Here is a 15469-nt window from a genome sequence, read left to right as displayed (position 1 = left end):
GTGCAGATCACACGTGTTAGAAGTAAAACCTTTAAAAAACTAAGTTTCGAGAGAATGAGACGAATGCACAGTATCAAGTGTAAGATAATTGTAGGATTTATTTATTATAATATTGTTACCATATAATATATCGTAGGGCATCTTGGGATGGGGGTTGCTAACAAAAAAATATACATTTTGTACGATCCGAAATGATCGTACGGTAACTAGCTATATTCAAAATGCGCGCGTGCGATTCTATCGATTAAGATTCTAGATCGATACTTGTTACGAGTATCGAATAACTACCAGCGACTATCGAAGCGCTACGATAGTTACCACTATCTCTCGCACCCCCACCTCTCGCATCCCTAACACATACGCCCTGCTGGGCTAGTACAAAAGGATATTCTTCCTATTTCATCACCGTACGCCTACGACGATACATCTTCAGCATCTAAGAAGCCACAAGGAACAAAGGACTTAAGGATTCACAAGGAACGACAATAGGAACACCCCAACCTTTACGGTTGTGAACTTAAGCGTATTCTGCCCCACAACCTTTACGGTTGTGATCGCTACACGTGAGGCGTGCGAGAGGTGAGATCGTTACATTATATACTTTTTTCCCGCGAAATATATAATAATTTCCCTCGTGACAACGCCACGTGGTAGATCTTCATTGTTGTAACTTACAAATATCATCCAGGGTTTTTGTGCCGCAAGGCTTTTCCATGACGAGCCAATAAAGCTTCGCATCTTTGATTGGCTCAACCACGTGTTTTATTTTACACCTGAACTTAACCCTTTATTCTCCACATCATAGCACATACGTAATATCTAGAGGACTCTTAACTGAGGAATTTAGGCCCCAACACATTTTGTAAAACAACGTTTAGGAAAAATATTTGAATTTTATATTGGGTATCTTTTGAAAAGTTAATCGATTAATAATTGATGATTATGATTCATATAATACAATCAAATTTTTCTTCTGACTAAATTTAATATCATTTTTATTTCTACGTATAGTAGTTCGGCTCCTGGCCAGTAGCCAGCAATACCTTGGCGTATTGTGCTAAAATATAATAGCAGTGTGATCGTCACCTTATCAATGGAACTACTATCCTCTTCATATCCATTTCATGTTCTCGTTCCCTTATCTTTACGAGGAACACGATCACGCACACTCGATGTACATTAATTAGATCAAATTAGTTGACCGTACTACTCTCATTGACCAATAGATTAAGTCCTTAAACTTTTTATACTTAAAAAAAAGAAAGGAAATTCTTCACTTAAAAGTGAGCTATACTCTTATATGAAATCTAATAGTATGCTTTTTGCTATTGTCGCGACTTGACATACATTTTCATTTTATTCATTGAATTTGTTACGATTATATTCAAGATGATGATAGAAATAACGTAAATATTTTATACTCTTATAAACGAATTTTACTCATCAGTCACTTATTTTTATACATGAGCGTTTATATAAGTCCCAGAGATGATACATTTTATTCTCATAATCTACCTTCTGCATTGCTTGATTGTTATATTCTCGCTTTAATGCATAAAAAAGAATGAAAATGAGAATCTAAAAATATCTTGGGTCATTTTCTTCCTACGCCTTGGCAAAGCTTTATGCTACGAATTGTTCACAATCATAATTTTTGTCTTATTTAGTGAATCAGTAGCTTATTCCAAATATCAAAGTTTCCTACTCAAGGTGATTATTTTCAATAATAATTTTCATTCAAGTTTAACATCTTTTTTAAAAATGTAATTGTTTAAAAAATAACAAATATTAAATAGTCAACTTGTTTAGACATTTTTGTTCTTCTTTTAAATAATTCTGTGATCCGAGTAAACTCATAACGTTAAGCCTTTACAAAAGTACATTTTCACGTTCATTATAATTATAAACTGTTGTTCATTATTTTTAAATTTTGTTTTTTACACAAAATTTTACAAAAAATTTTACAAAATTTTACCAAAAAAAAAAAAAAGAAATCTGCAAGAAAGGATGTAGTAACGTCTGCATATTAATTTGTCGATATTGATCATTGTTATTGGACTTTTATTAGAAAAATTTTTTCGCGATCTCTCGACGTAATCCTAAAAACACATTTCGTGTATGTGTGTGAGAGAAGTTCATCGATCAGAGTTACCGAGGCGAATAATAGCTCTTTTATCATACGAAATGTCGTTGTCAGATATTGTTAGAGCAAAAACAAAAGAAAGAATGACAGCTCACTATGATAAGGCTTGTTCCTATTTCGAATTTTTTTGTTTGTTTTGTTTCTTTTTTTTATTTTTTGTTTTCTCTCGATAAATTTTCCATCTCTATATTTTATTTTATCGATACGTTTTATTCTTTTTCTTCGTATTATATTATATATAATATTTATCTAGTTAAAATATATTCATTGCATTTATTTAAAAATATTTATACGAAATAACATATATTATTGACATTGAATACCAGATTCTTGATTACTTTAATACGAGAAACGAACAAGTTTATCAATGGAAAATTAGTTATAGTTGGATGCAATCCCAGTTACAGAGTAAAAAATTTAAGAACTAAACGTTGGAAGGCAATTAAACAGTGCATCCGGCGTAAAAAAAAGAGATGAAATTACATATACTGAAACTTTTGGGGAACCATGTGCGTGTGAATACGAGTAATGTGTGTTTCCAACCGAAAAACGCGTTTTATCCCTAGTAGATGATTTTGCGTATATATTTTTATATTTTTAATTGTAAATGCAAATTACAAACATACGGCTATATGTATGATTGTTAAAAATAATTATTCGAATGTTAAATTATTTCTTTTTAATCATTCTTCGAAAAACATAGACGTTTGATGAATATAAACAAAAAGTTTAATCGTTGTATTATTATATATTTAATGAAAAAAATTTTCTTTAAGAAAAAAAGAGAATTATATAGAATTAATCGACTAGTTTAACAATCAAGCTTTACTTATTTAAGTTTCAAGTAAGTATTTGTTCTATTCTGTTTTCGTTTATCCGTAACGTAACTCGTAAATATAACTCCTCTCGGAGTAAAAGATACGATAGTCGACGTAGAAAGAAAAGAAGAAGAAGAAGAAGAGATAAAATAAGGAGGGTGGATGAGCAACCTCGAAGTAACGAGCGAACTCCTAGGGAGAACTACCGCTCCATATAATCAATTAGAACTCTCGAACGAGTGAGATGGTAATAGAGTTAGAGCTAAGTACAGTAACTGGAACAAACTAGTAACGAGTTGGACGAACGCACGCTTCTTTTAGATGGCTATCCTTCCCATCTTTCTTAGGAACTAAAGAAAACCTAAGGAGAGACCTTTTATATCGACGTACATGAATCCTTGTCAGAAAACGTGATCTAGTTCCATACAATATAGTCTAAAATTCGGCTTGATTTATCGAGTTAATAAGGAGAAGGAGGGTAAGGGTGGAGATACTTTTATTTCGAAAATTATATCGATGTATATATATATATATATATATAATTTGATGTTTCAATTAATTTAATGAAATCTCATTTTTTTTCTTTGTTAAACATTTTTTTATTTCGTTTCTTTTTTTTTTAAATTCATTTTAAGAAAACGTATATATTTAGTATTGTATTTTTTAAATATTTATAAATATTATATTTGATATCTTAAAATAGTATCATATAGTATTATTTTATTTGACTATATTTATTGTTTATTTTATCCTTCTCTAAATATGGGTGCAATCTATGCTGCGTAGATAACAAATTATGCGATTGCATCAAAAATCAATTTATTATATACCATAGTATTTTATAAAAAACAGATTGTGTTAATAAAATTTTGGATATTTGAGATCATTGTATAATTCTATTCTATAAACAAAAACCGGTATAAATTTTTCTTCGGTTAAGTTGGTTTGGGATAATCCTTGATATTTTGGAAAATTGTTAGTAATCTTTTTTGATATATCCGAGATTATATAAGAAATTTATCGCAAGGTAGTAAGAATAATCTCTGTTACCTTAAAGTAGAACCCTCGATCATATAGCTCTTGGATGTTTTATAAAACACTTCGTGATCTGTTTTTATTTATCTTGACATTGATGGAATATTATTTTTTGTGCGTGATTTATACTAATTTTTTCTAACTTTCAAAATCAGATAAATTAACCAATAATGATAATGATAATAATAATAATAATAATAATAATAATAATAATAATAATAATAATAATAATAATATAATAATAATAATAATAATAATAATAATAATAATAATAATAATAATAATAATGATAAAGATAATTTCATTCAAATCATCGTCCATTTTGTATTTAAACAAATAATAAATGTTTTGTAATTCAAAATTATAAATATTTAAATCATTTTTATATTAATCAGTACGATCTTTTTTTAGAAAAATTTGACCTAATATGAATAAATAATTATTATATGTCTTATTATTTAAATACATAACTAGTTACAATAATAAATGTATATAATATGTAGATTGTATGTATGTATGTTATTAAAATTCAAACATTGAAATTATAGAAACGTGAGTTATGATTTGACGTTTTTGTCTTTTATACGAGTGCGTAAATACATGACCCACTTTTGTCGTCACGTCGTTGTAACTCTGTGATTAATTACTTCTTGACGTGGCCCTAGTTGGATTTAAAGTGAATATTCATCACTGTCTTTCGTATCAGTAATTACAGTTTCCAATTTAACGATAATGCTAATATCTATCAGTAATGGATTCTGTTTATAAATGTCATTGAAATATATATACTGAAATATGAATGAAAATTCATGAATGGTATCTAATAATATAATAAATAATAAAAAGATATCGTGTAACGTAAAAGAGTAAAAATTTCTTATACATTCTGAAATGTATCGTACATTTAAAGTACTTCTACTCCATGTTCTATTTTTCAGCTTGCAAGAAGAGAAAAGAAGTGTTGAAAATTCATTCGATGTATTGGATTAGAAAAGGGAATAAGGGTACTATAATTTTGCATTGTGGTGAGATAGATTCAAGTAAATTTCTCGATTTCTCACCTTTTTTTTTACACATTTTCTTAAATTCTTTCTTTATTTTAACTCGTTCCTCTCTATCTTAGTCTTTTTGTCTTGTTTTTTTTTCTTTCCTCTTATACCTTTAGTAACCACCTCGCGGAATTAATTCGTTAGGGATGGCAAGTAGGGATACTTTATCGTAATAGACGAGCTTTGTAAATTTTTAAAATGCACTTGGTATTTCAGTTAAATAGGCGTGGAAGTAGAAGAGATGGAAAAATAGAAGGAAGGAAGGAAGGAAGGAATGAAGGAAGGAAGGAAGGAAGGAAGGAAGGAAGGATGGATGGAAGGAAGTCCAGTTTCCGGCGTTAGTTCTCTGAAATTCTTGAAAATCACGTTTATTCACTAACGTTGCATTCGTTGATAGGCTTCGTACTAAGGATTCTCCTTTTATTTTCTTTTATTTTCTGACTTTTCCTAATATCTTGTCTTAACGTTTCACTTCTTTTTTATATCTTTATTTTATTAGAAATATGAAATTGTTATAAGAGAGCCAGAAAGATGTCATATATTTAAAAACCAGTCATTCTCTGTTTATTTTTGCTATATTTTATAGTTTAGTAATAAATATACATAGTGTGCGTGCGTATGTGTGTGGGTGATAAAGAAATAAGAGAATGTATATGATTTGGGCTTCCTTGAACGACACATGATTTGTTTTGGTAGAATACAAACTAACGATTCCATATAGTTCATTTTTTTGTTTGATAATCCAAAAAAAGGATATAGATCGAATCGTAACAAAAATATCTGTGAAAGTGAGAGAAAATGATAATGGGAAAAAAGAAAGAAAGAAGAAATAAGAAAAAAGGATGGCACGACCATTTGAAAGGTAGAAGAAAGGTAGTTCTCGTCAGGATGTAAGTCACGTAAGCACCGTGTTGAATTAATTGAAGATCATATTTTAGAACGTTATTTAGTTAGCGTTGTTTATAATCTCTTTCCTTTTATAATTTAATTTTTGACGTGCAATGAATTTTGTCGTCGTCATTTAAGTTGGTACAGTTCCACGATTTAAGTTTTATTATTTTAAATATCAGTGATTGTAATAAATATTTATTTATATTTTGATTTATATTATATGAATGATTTACAAAATATTGAAATAAGTTGTAATAAATATTTACGATTTTACGACAAATTATTACATTAATAATTGTAATTATTTGTGGATAAGTTAGGAAAGATATGAATAAAATTGTATAGATATTATAAGTAGGAAGAAAAAGTAACGTAACAAAAAATCGATACAGCGCGTGCCATTTACGATATTGTGTTTTAAGATTTTTTTATTTTTTTTTTTATTTTAGGTGACTGGCATCGTCGGTAGAGCGGATGTTCTCGCCTGCATCTTTTTCCTACTCTCCTTCCTGGTTTATCATGGGTGAGTTTAACTTATTTTGACATCAACTTCTTCGGGTCATCGATCTTCTATTGTACAGATAATGCGTAATATCGAAAGACTTTTAAATATATCGACGAAACAAGTGTTTCGATGTAGGCTCATATAAGTTCGTAAAAAAAAAAAAAATATTTTATTGGAGATCAAACGTAAATTCAAAAATCATTAATTCTACATTTTTATCATTTCAGAAGAGTACGTGATTTTATTTCTGTTTTTAATAATGTACTACTATTCGATAGAATTAGTAAAAAGAAGAAAGTAAATAATTTGATTAGTAAATGTCAAAATTTCGTCTATACTTCGTATAGTATTTTCGATATATTTGAAATGTCTTTTAAATATTACGCGACCTGAAATCCGTCTTAATAAATCTATCGTATCTGAATGTTAAGGAAAACTAGGTTTTCCGTCTGAGAAATCATTATGATAGGAAGCTAAAACGAGACGTCTCTTGGAATTTTGTTCACATTCTGTCTGCTTCATATTGTATGCAAGACGACCCACTTTTTTCCTAAGCTTTTGCGTTAAAAAATTCTATGCATTTCTTTGTAACCGTTTGCGATATTCCCAAAGAGAGTGAAAGAAAAAAAGATAGAGACGGAGGGGGGGGGGGCTAAAGGATACGAGGGGGTGGAGAGAATAGGAAATGGTTAAAAATGATGGTATCAGTTTTGTTGGTAAATGCTTTAAAAAAAGCATTGCTTGCACGCGTAACTCGTCAATTTCGCGAATAATCGAAGTGACATTGAAATACGTTCGATGAATTATTAAACGAAAATTACCATTCAATATATCTTTTTATTTGTTTCTTTATTCTATTCTGAAGATACAAAATAAAAGTGATTAAATCGTCTCAAGAGATTCTCACAAGTGAGATTATCGAAACGAACAAATAAATCTATTGTTAAGCTCATCATTTGGATTGGTATTCATCATCTCCTTCAATATTTTGCTATTCTTGTGGTACGTCATTGAAAATTTAAAAAGAAAAAAGAAGAAAAAATGGAATTTCGACAGTAATTCAATTGGTTCATTACTGAATCGAAAATCAATGAATTCTAAAAAAATATTTACTATTAAAATGTTTCACGTTTTAGATTTACAATTAGATATAACATAATACTTTGAACGTTTTTGTAAATAAACATACGAAACAAAGAAGCGACTATGATGATTCTGCTACATGGGACAATCATAAAATTTATTAAATGATCTCGTTTGATGAACGTATGTTTAATTGCAATAATTAATTTTTCTTTTAATTATTTGTTGGGATATCGAATATCGTAATGGAGCTTTCAATTATTATTGTTAATTTAACACGAAGAAATATTCAACTTAGAAATTAACATGTCAATAGGGAAATAAAATAAGATATGATCGAACAGAGAGAATGAAAGAAAGATTGGAGATGTAATCAAAGAGTGCGACCAAAAGTGAAAAAAAGGAGGTTAATAGGTCAACCGTCATCATTTTAAGTAATGAATCACAGGCATACTGTATGTACGAAAGAGCAAACGAGTAACACGGCTACGTGCTGTGTTCCACTTTTTTCATTGTTCCTGCTTATTTTTGCATTCAACGATGGAATGCATGTATAGTTTCTATCTGTCTACGTTATTAAACCTATGTTTTCATAGTGGTATATATATCTTCGCCTCATTCCATTTCCTCTGTTTTTCTACATTATTTCGTTCTTTTCTTTTTTTTATTCTCCGCAACAAATAACCCTTATATTGTTTCTTTTTTAATTATTTTTAATTTTTTTTTATTTATTTTTACTTATTAGTACTTGCTACAAGTACTATAATTTTATACGCATTAATCACGAGACGTAGATAAATATCTTATATCCAGCAAAAAAATGTAATTATTTTTTTTGTACATATGTAGTTATAAACGAGAGTAGGTAGAAAAAAGAAAGTCCTTTTCGTTAAATTTCACATTTATATATCTTTTGCATTTCTTATAAAAATTTGTACCTGCGTTTAATTAATATTAAAAAGTTCATCAAACGACAAATGAATGAATGACAAATGAACGTGAGAATAAACGTTTTTAAGCATGCTCCCGATGTCCTTACTTTTTAATAATTGTATTGAAAAGTTAGTTCGATCTCGTTACAAGCCCATAAATAAAAAAAAGAATTTCCGTCGAACGCATTTCAAGGGGTATTGTTAAGTAAATTGCAAGAGCATCATTAATTCGTAGCTTCATCGAATTTATCAACTAAACGAAGTTTATTAGAAGGTAGCAATGCTCATTGCAAAAATATCGTACATTTATATTTACAATCAAATTTTGATCATTAATGGATTCTCAGTTTTATAAGTAGTTACTGGATTTCTATGAGAAACTATAATAAACAAATGACAGGGTGTTTTATCATACCCTGATAAAGCATTATTTTTTAGTTAAGATTATAAATATTTCTATAGAAAAATATATTATAAAGATTAGGTTTTTTATGAAAGTTCTTTGGTAACATAGTGTATACACCTGGATAAGTTGAAAAGTTTCAAGACTAAGATAGAAACAATTTTTATTCGATCAAACTCACTTTTATTAAAAGAAAAAAAATTGATATAAAAGTTTATTTTTGTTGATGCTCGAAACTTTTTAACCTACTCTCGTAAATATTTTTACTGTATTCATATCACAAGAAAAAGATAGGTAGTTCGAACGTTGCAAGAACTTAGCAAGTTATTTGCAATCCAAAAAACTTGAATGAAAATTACTTATAACTTTGAAGAGGTCAATTTTTTAGCTTATGTTGACCAAAGTACGTTTTTGTGTTCTTTAATGGGAACGATATGCTCTTTTAGCTTAAAATTTTCTCTCTTTCTCCCCCTCTCTTTTTATATATATTTTGATCCATTCTATCAAGTACTCTTGTTTCACGTCGTTCCACTCTTCAACCTTTTCCCCCTACCATCTAAATCCCCTATTTCTCACCACCAAAATCCCGAATGGCACCTTGTAACGTATCCTGTCTTTTAGCATTAATTTATGTACGCGGAGTGTCCGACGAACATCTATAATAATACATCTCTCATATTTCGAGAAAAAGAGAAAACCGGTAAAGATTGTTTATTGACATCAATGTTTCTAGTTTATTTTCAAGCGATCACATCTTAAAGAAAATGTAAAAAAATAAGATAAGAAATAAATATTATCGTTAAATAGCACGTAACATCATTTCAAGGAAAAGTTTCTACGGAAATATATGTACTGCTTAATAATACAATAAAAATAATTAAACTTGATTTTAAATAAAGTTGTGTTCCAGTTTTGTGGTATGTCGCTCACTCCTCAACGACTTTACTAGACTGACTTTTCCTTTTTAGTTTCTTTCTTTGACTTTCTTTCTCACTTTCTCATTCTCTCATTTTCTTATTTTCTCTTTTTTTCTCTTTTTTTTTTCTTTAGAACAGAAAAAGATCGTTTAAAACTATTTTAACGGAATGTCAAGTTTCTTCCAACTTCTTTAATAATAATTTATTCATTGTGTGGAAAGTTGTACTTTGCAAGGATGGAGCGTACAAAAGATATTAACGAGCATCTAATCTGGATTTATAGAACTTGGCATTTAAATTGGATAATTCGAAATATTTAATTATAAGTTCGTGTTATAAAATGTACGATTGTTCTTTATCCTTCTTTTCGTAACCATCCGAAACGAAACGAATTCAAAGTGTTGAAAAAGAAAATAAGAAAATGGAAAAAGGAAGAAAATGGATTATTGAATAGTCTCGCAGATACTTTTGTTCGTTGAAATATTTATTAGTATGAAATAGATATGTGTGTCTAAATTCCTTATCCTTTTAGAAAATACGATTCTATACTACATTAAAAAAAAAATTAATCTAATCGTATTCCGAATCGAGAATACAATTATTTCAAAGAAAATATAAGAAAATAACTACACGAAATTCGTTTGACATTTTACGATAAAATTGTAATTGTTTATTTTTTTACAATGATTCGGCTCATAAAATGAACCTGTTTAATTAAACCTCAGGGAATTGCTTTTGTTACAGTCAGCAAACAGCTTACGTGTGGAGCAGTGTGTGTCTCGGTACCCTGTCAATGTTGGCTAAGGAAACTGGCTTTACTGTTCTACTCCTAAACCTTCTTTATGACCTTTGTCGTTCCTGGCATTCAATCAGGAGGTGAGTTTAAGCACGAAACCATATTTAGGTCTTATACGAGAATTACAATCACGATGTGATTTTTTCATTTTTAATAATACCATTTATGCATTGTTAATTCGGTCTTAATTTCTCATAAATTGTTTTGTATAAATAGCTATTTATTTAAATTAATAAGAAGTGTTTGTAACAGTAAAAATCAATCATAAATCATTTTGATAATAATATTTTTGTGATCCATCTTTTGAAAAAAATAAAAATAAATATTAACTTATTTGACTGATATCACTTCGATTAATTGTAAGATTTTAATCGTAATCGTAATAAAAAAAAAGAAAATAAATCGAACGCTTAATAAATGTATTGCAATTGTCGAAGAATACAAATGATAGTAATTCTGCCTAAAAGTACGGATGACAAATTTTCATTAACGTTTAATTTGTAGTTTAGTTAAATACACGTGTTCATCATATAATTTTATGAAACTTTCATACAATAATGCTTGCATTTTTACATAATTATCATAGAAAGCTTAAAAGTCTGGTTTACATAATGAATATCTGAAAAGTTTCTATTCCTACGTATATTTTCGTAATTTATGCAAAAATAAAACTATTCTTTTGAATAAATTATTAGAAAGGGGTAAGAGAGAGAGAGAGAGAGAGAGAGAGAGAGAGAGAGAGAGAGAGAGAGAGAGAGAGAGAACACAAATGTCCATTTTTGAAATGAAAAAAAGAAGGTGAACAAATTAAAGAGCAATTTTCAAGATTTTCAAGATTTAGCATGAAGTATTTTAAATTAAAAAGGATTATCCTAATATAATAGCGTATTAAAGTCCGATGACAAGATATAATTCAAAATTTCATATTTAATATTATATGATTATTTCTTGAAAATATCTTCCTTACAATTTTTCTATTACAGATCTATTTCCGAAGCCCGATGGAACGAAGACTCGCGACATTTTTCTAGACGAGCAGCTGCTTTATTAGTTTCAGTAAGTTATTATCTCTTTTTTTTCTTAATATTCATAGAATATATTTCTTTCAATAACTTACTATGAATTAGGTATTAACAACTTTAATAAATTTCATAACTGTTTGATTTATATATGCATATATTTTAATCGTTTCAAGTTACTTTAATATTAAAATTTCAAATATACCAACACCTGTTTTAAAATTATTGAAAATAATGTAATAAGATAAAATAAAATTAATTTTGATCCTTTTAGTATTCCAAACCAAGTCGTTAGTCTGTTAACTATCGATGAACGTTAGAAATATAGGATAGTAATATAGAACATCGTTATCGCAAACCCACTGAACCGATCACATTATCAAAGGACAACGCAACGGAAAAGGAATTGTTGCGTATCCGAGCGAGTAGACATAGAAATAGACTTGGAAAAAAGATATAGTGTATATATGTATAAGTGCAGAAGAGAAATCACAGAAAAAAGAGAATAAGAAAGAAACGGAGTAGTGCTTACATATATATATATATATATATATATATATATATATATATATATATTGCAATGAATAAAAGAAGAACAAGAAAATAAGGGTGGTTTCACTGTTGTGGTTGAACAGGGGGTGAGTCAAAAATCCTCTTAACCAAGCTTGTAGAATCAGTCGTGCGTAGAAGCCCTACAGGATTTTCAGACATCCAGCAATCAACTCACACTCTCAGCACTCTTACGTGACACCTAGATATTTATATGTACATTAGGGTGGGCCAAAAAAATGACTTATTTTTTTTTCAAGTGCCACGCAAAAATAGGTTCCTAGACACCTTAAAAGAATTCTCACCCAATATGAGCTCTTAATTTTAATAGGAAGATCCTCCGCATCGCAGTTTTTTCTTTTTTTTCAGTCCAATAGATTAAAATTCATACCTCATTATTTATTGATTGTACAGAAAAATGTTCTAAACGAATTTTATAGGAAATTTAATGCTCTACAAAAAAGGTATCTTAAATTTTTTCCGTAAACCTCACTATTTGAATTATATTGAAGATTTAAATTTGATGATTTTTAGACAAATCTCATTTTTGTTTTTGAATTTTATAACTCGACAATAAATGACTATTATAAGATGCGCAATACAAATTTTTGAAGGAAATTAACTGCTCTATAAAAATAATGTCTTATGTTTTAACGATTAAATTAAGCGTTCAAAAGATATTCAGAGACACAAATCAGTACACATGAAAGTTTGATGATGAATATCTTTTGAACGCTTAATTTAATCGCCAAAACATAAGACACCATTTTTATAGAGCAGTTATTTTCCTACAAAAATTTGTATTGTGCACTTTTTATTAGTCATTTATTGTCGAGTTATAAAATTCATAAACAAAAATGAAATTTGTCTAAAAATCATCAAATTTAAATCTTCAATATCATTCAAGTGGTGAGGTTTACGGAAAAAATATAACATACCTTTTTTGTAGAGCATTAAATTTCCTACAAAATTTGTCTGAAACATTTTTCTGTACAATCAATAAATAATGAGGTATGAATTTTAATCTATTGGATTGAAAAAAAAGAAAAAACTGCGATGCGGAGGATCTTCCTATTAAAATTAAGAGCTCATATTGGGTGAGAATTCTTTTAAGGTGTCTAGGAACCCATTTTTGCGTGGCACTTGAAAAAAAAATAAGTCATTTTTTTGACCCACCCTAATGTACATGTACAAATAATATTATTAATTTGTATTACCGACAATGTATATACATCGACAATGGATATGAAGAATACAGTAATGGGAAATAAAAGTTATCAGATTCCTTGACCACATTAACTCTCTATTGTAGATCCTCTCTGTGCTTTTTTATGTACTTTTATGTGCTTTTGTGAGTTTATATGTGAGATTGTATTTGTTAGATTTTTCGCTCTTTCTCATAATTCAATTACGAAAAGCACGAGTACAACAGATTGACAGTTTTAATTATAACGATAGACGAGTTAAGTAAAAAATGTTTTGTGTGCGGATTAATTTTCATTTATAATATAACGTCCAATGAAAACCATGTAAACGGTATTCAACGTGAAAAGGTATAAATAATGTGGTTCATTTCGTGCGTTTTATTCATTTCCTGGTGATACAAATTACGATTGTACGTAAAAGTCGCGATAAGCGAAGGTATCGGTGATCAAATATAAAAATGAAAGATGGAGAGAGAGAGAGAGAGAGAGAGAAGTAAACAAAAGAGAGTGATAATCGATTAACGATTCGATAAGTTGCGAGTACCCTATTGAGTTAGTGAAAAATACCTGTCATCGATAGTTTCGGTGATCTTGAAATTACGATAGTCGAACCGCGATAAAAATATAATTCCACCGATAAGCACCACGTTTACCACTGGTAAATAAATACCATTATGTTCGGCTTTGCGCAACTTGTTAATGACGATTGCTTTTGAAAATGCAGTATTGCAGGGAAAATCGACGTGAAACTTTAATCAAGCACAACCACTTTGACGATAACCACCGATGTTCAATTTTCATCGAGTTCGTTTTGAAACGTATGCTATCAAAATAGATGGATATCCAATATATATATATATATATAATATATAGTTATTTTGCTGACACACGCAATCGTTATGGTATCAAGAAAAATTATTTAGTTTATTTCAGAAGAAATAAAACATAAAAGAAAAATGTATACATGGAAGTACATTTAAAGAAAGAGACCAGTATGTCCGGAAAATACATTATATTTTGGTAGAGTGTTAATCCATTTAACGATACGGTAATGTTGTTACCTTTCTACCTAACACGTACGTCCGGTAGTTGAAATTAAAATTTACCACGGGCGAAAACATTGTAGCCGCTTTAAAACTTTTACAATGTGAAGCTTTTACATTTTTTATGATTTATTTCCGAGAGGTATTGTTGCGTGAAATAATTTGGTGGTCTGGAGGTTATAGAAGGATAATGAAACGTTAATTAAAAATGGTAAATCATAGGTATGTTCAGTCATGTACGATTGATATATCAAGAATTAATGCATTTTTGTCGTTGATGCATTTTATTAAAATTGTATTGAATAAAATTGTTATAAGGTAACTATATACATATTGTGGGGGGTTCACACAGAGAGAAATATATGAACTGAGCTGAAGATGATGATATAGTATAGTTTATTAAATTAATTATGTGATGTCGAGCGGTATTTACATAAGTTTACAAAAAGTAGCGTGGTTACAAAAATACAGAATGCAAAAGGGTTACAAATATCATCATAATTAAATATATATTATATTATATTATATTATCATTTTTTCATTTTAATTCTCTGCCTAAACCCCCACAAAAGATCAGTAAGAATCCTTATTAGGATGAAGCTATCTATAATTCATTATGAAATAAATTGCGGATCATACTTTAGAATATTGGTTAGTTATTGTATGATATTATTTTTAATAGAAGCCCTTTTCTTTCACTATAGAAAGGAAAAGTCAAAGTGATTGTATAATATAAGTAGTTTAAACGTACAAGAGAGAGGTTTTACAAATTTTTACGCAGGTTAACTAATCTTTTAAAATGTTTATTTAAAAGTTGACGAACACGAGGAAAAATACTTCCACATGTTCAAGACTTCGTAAATTTTCCATTCATAATTTTTGAAAGCTCTCTGCCGGTTGTAGTAAAGTTGATTTTTAGTTCTGCTTGGCCTTGAATGCATGTTATTTGATATTTTAAAAGAGTTTATAAAAAGGTCCAAACTGTAGGTTGTCTCTGCATGAAAGTTAACAATTAGATTGTTAAAAATTTCACTCAATACGTCCTTGAAAGCTAAAATGGCTCAAGAATTATACTAAGAAT

General features: G+C 29.0%; 1 protein-coding gene across 2 annotated transcripts in view; it reads left to right on the top strand.

The window, feature by feature from the left end:
• Nucleotides 1-15469, top strand: part of LOC107071710 (protein O-mannosyl-transferase TMTC1) — a 174325-nt gene that overhangs the window by 84614 nt on the left and 74242 nt on the right. For both annotated transcript variants that reach the window (XR_016175987.1, XM_015330933.2), the window contains exons 3-5: nt 6386-6459; nt 10521-10652; nt 11556-11628. Coding sequence is in view for 1 of the 2 variants with exons in the window: in XM_015330933.2 (XP_015186419.1) it covers nt 6386-6459; nt 10521-10652; nt 11556-11628 (279 nt within the window). In the remaining variant the exon portion in view is untranslated. The remainder of the gene's footprint in view (nt 1-6385; nt 6460-10520; nt 10653-11555; nt 11629-15469) is intronic.

This window comes from Polistes dominula, unplaced genomic scaffold, assembly GCF_049000335.1.
Source record: "Polistes dominula isolate Pdom_NZ unplaced genomic scaffold, Pdom_raw_medaka contig_15, whole genome shotgun sequence".
Lineage (NCBI taxonomy): Eukaryota > Metazoa > Arthropoda > Insecta > Hymenoptera > Vespidae > Polistes > Polistes dominula.
This window is presented reverse-complemented; position numbering and strand designations above follow the sequence as displayed.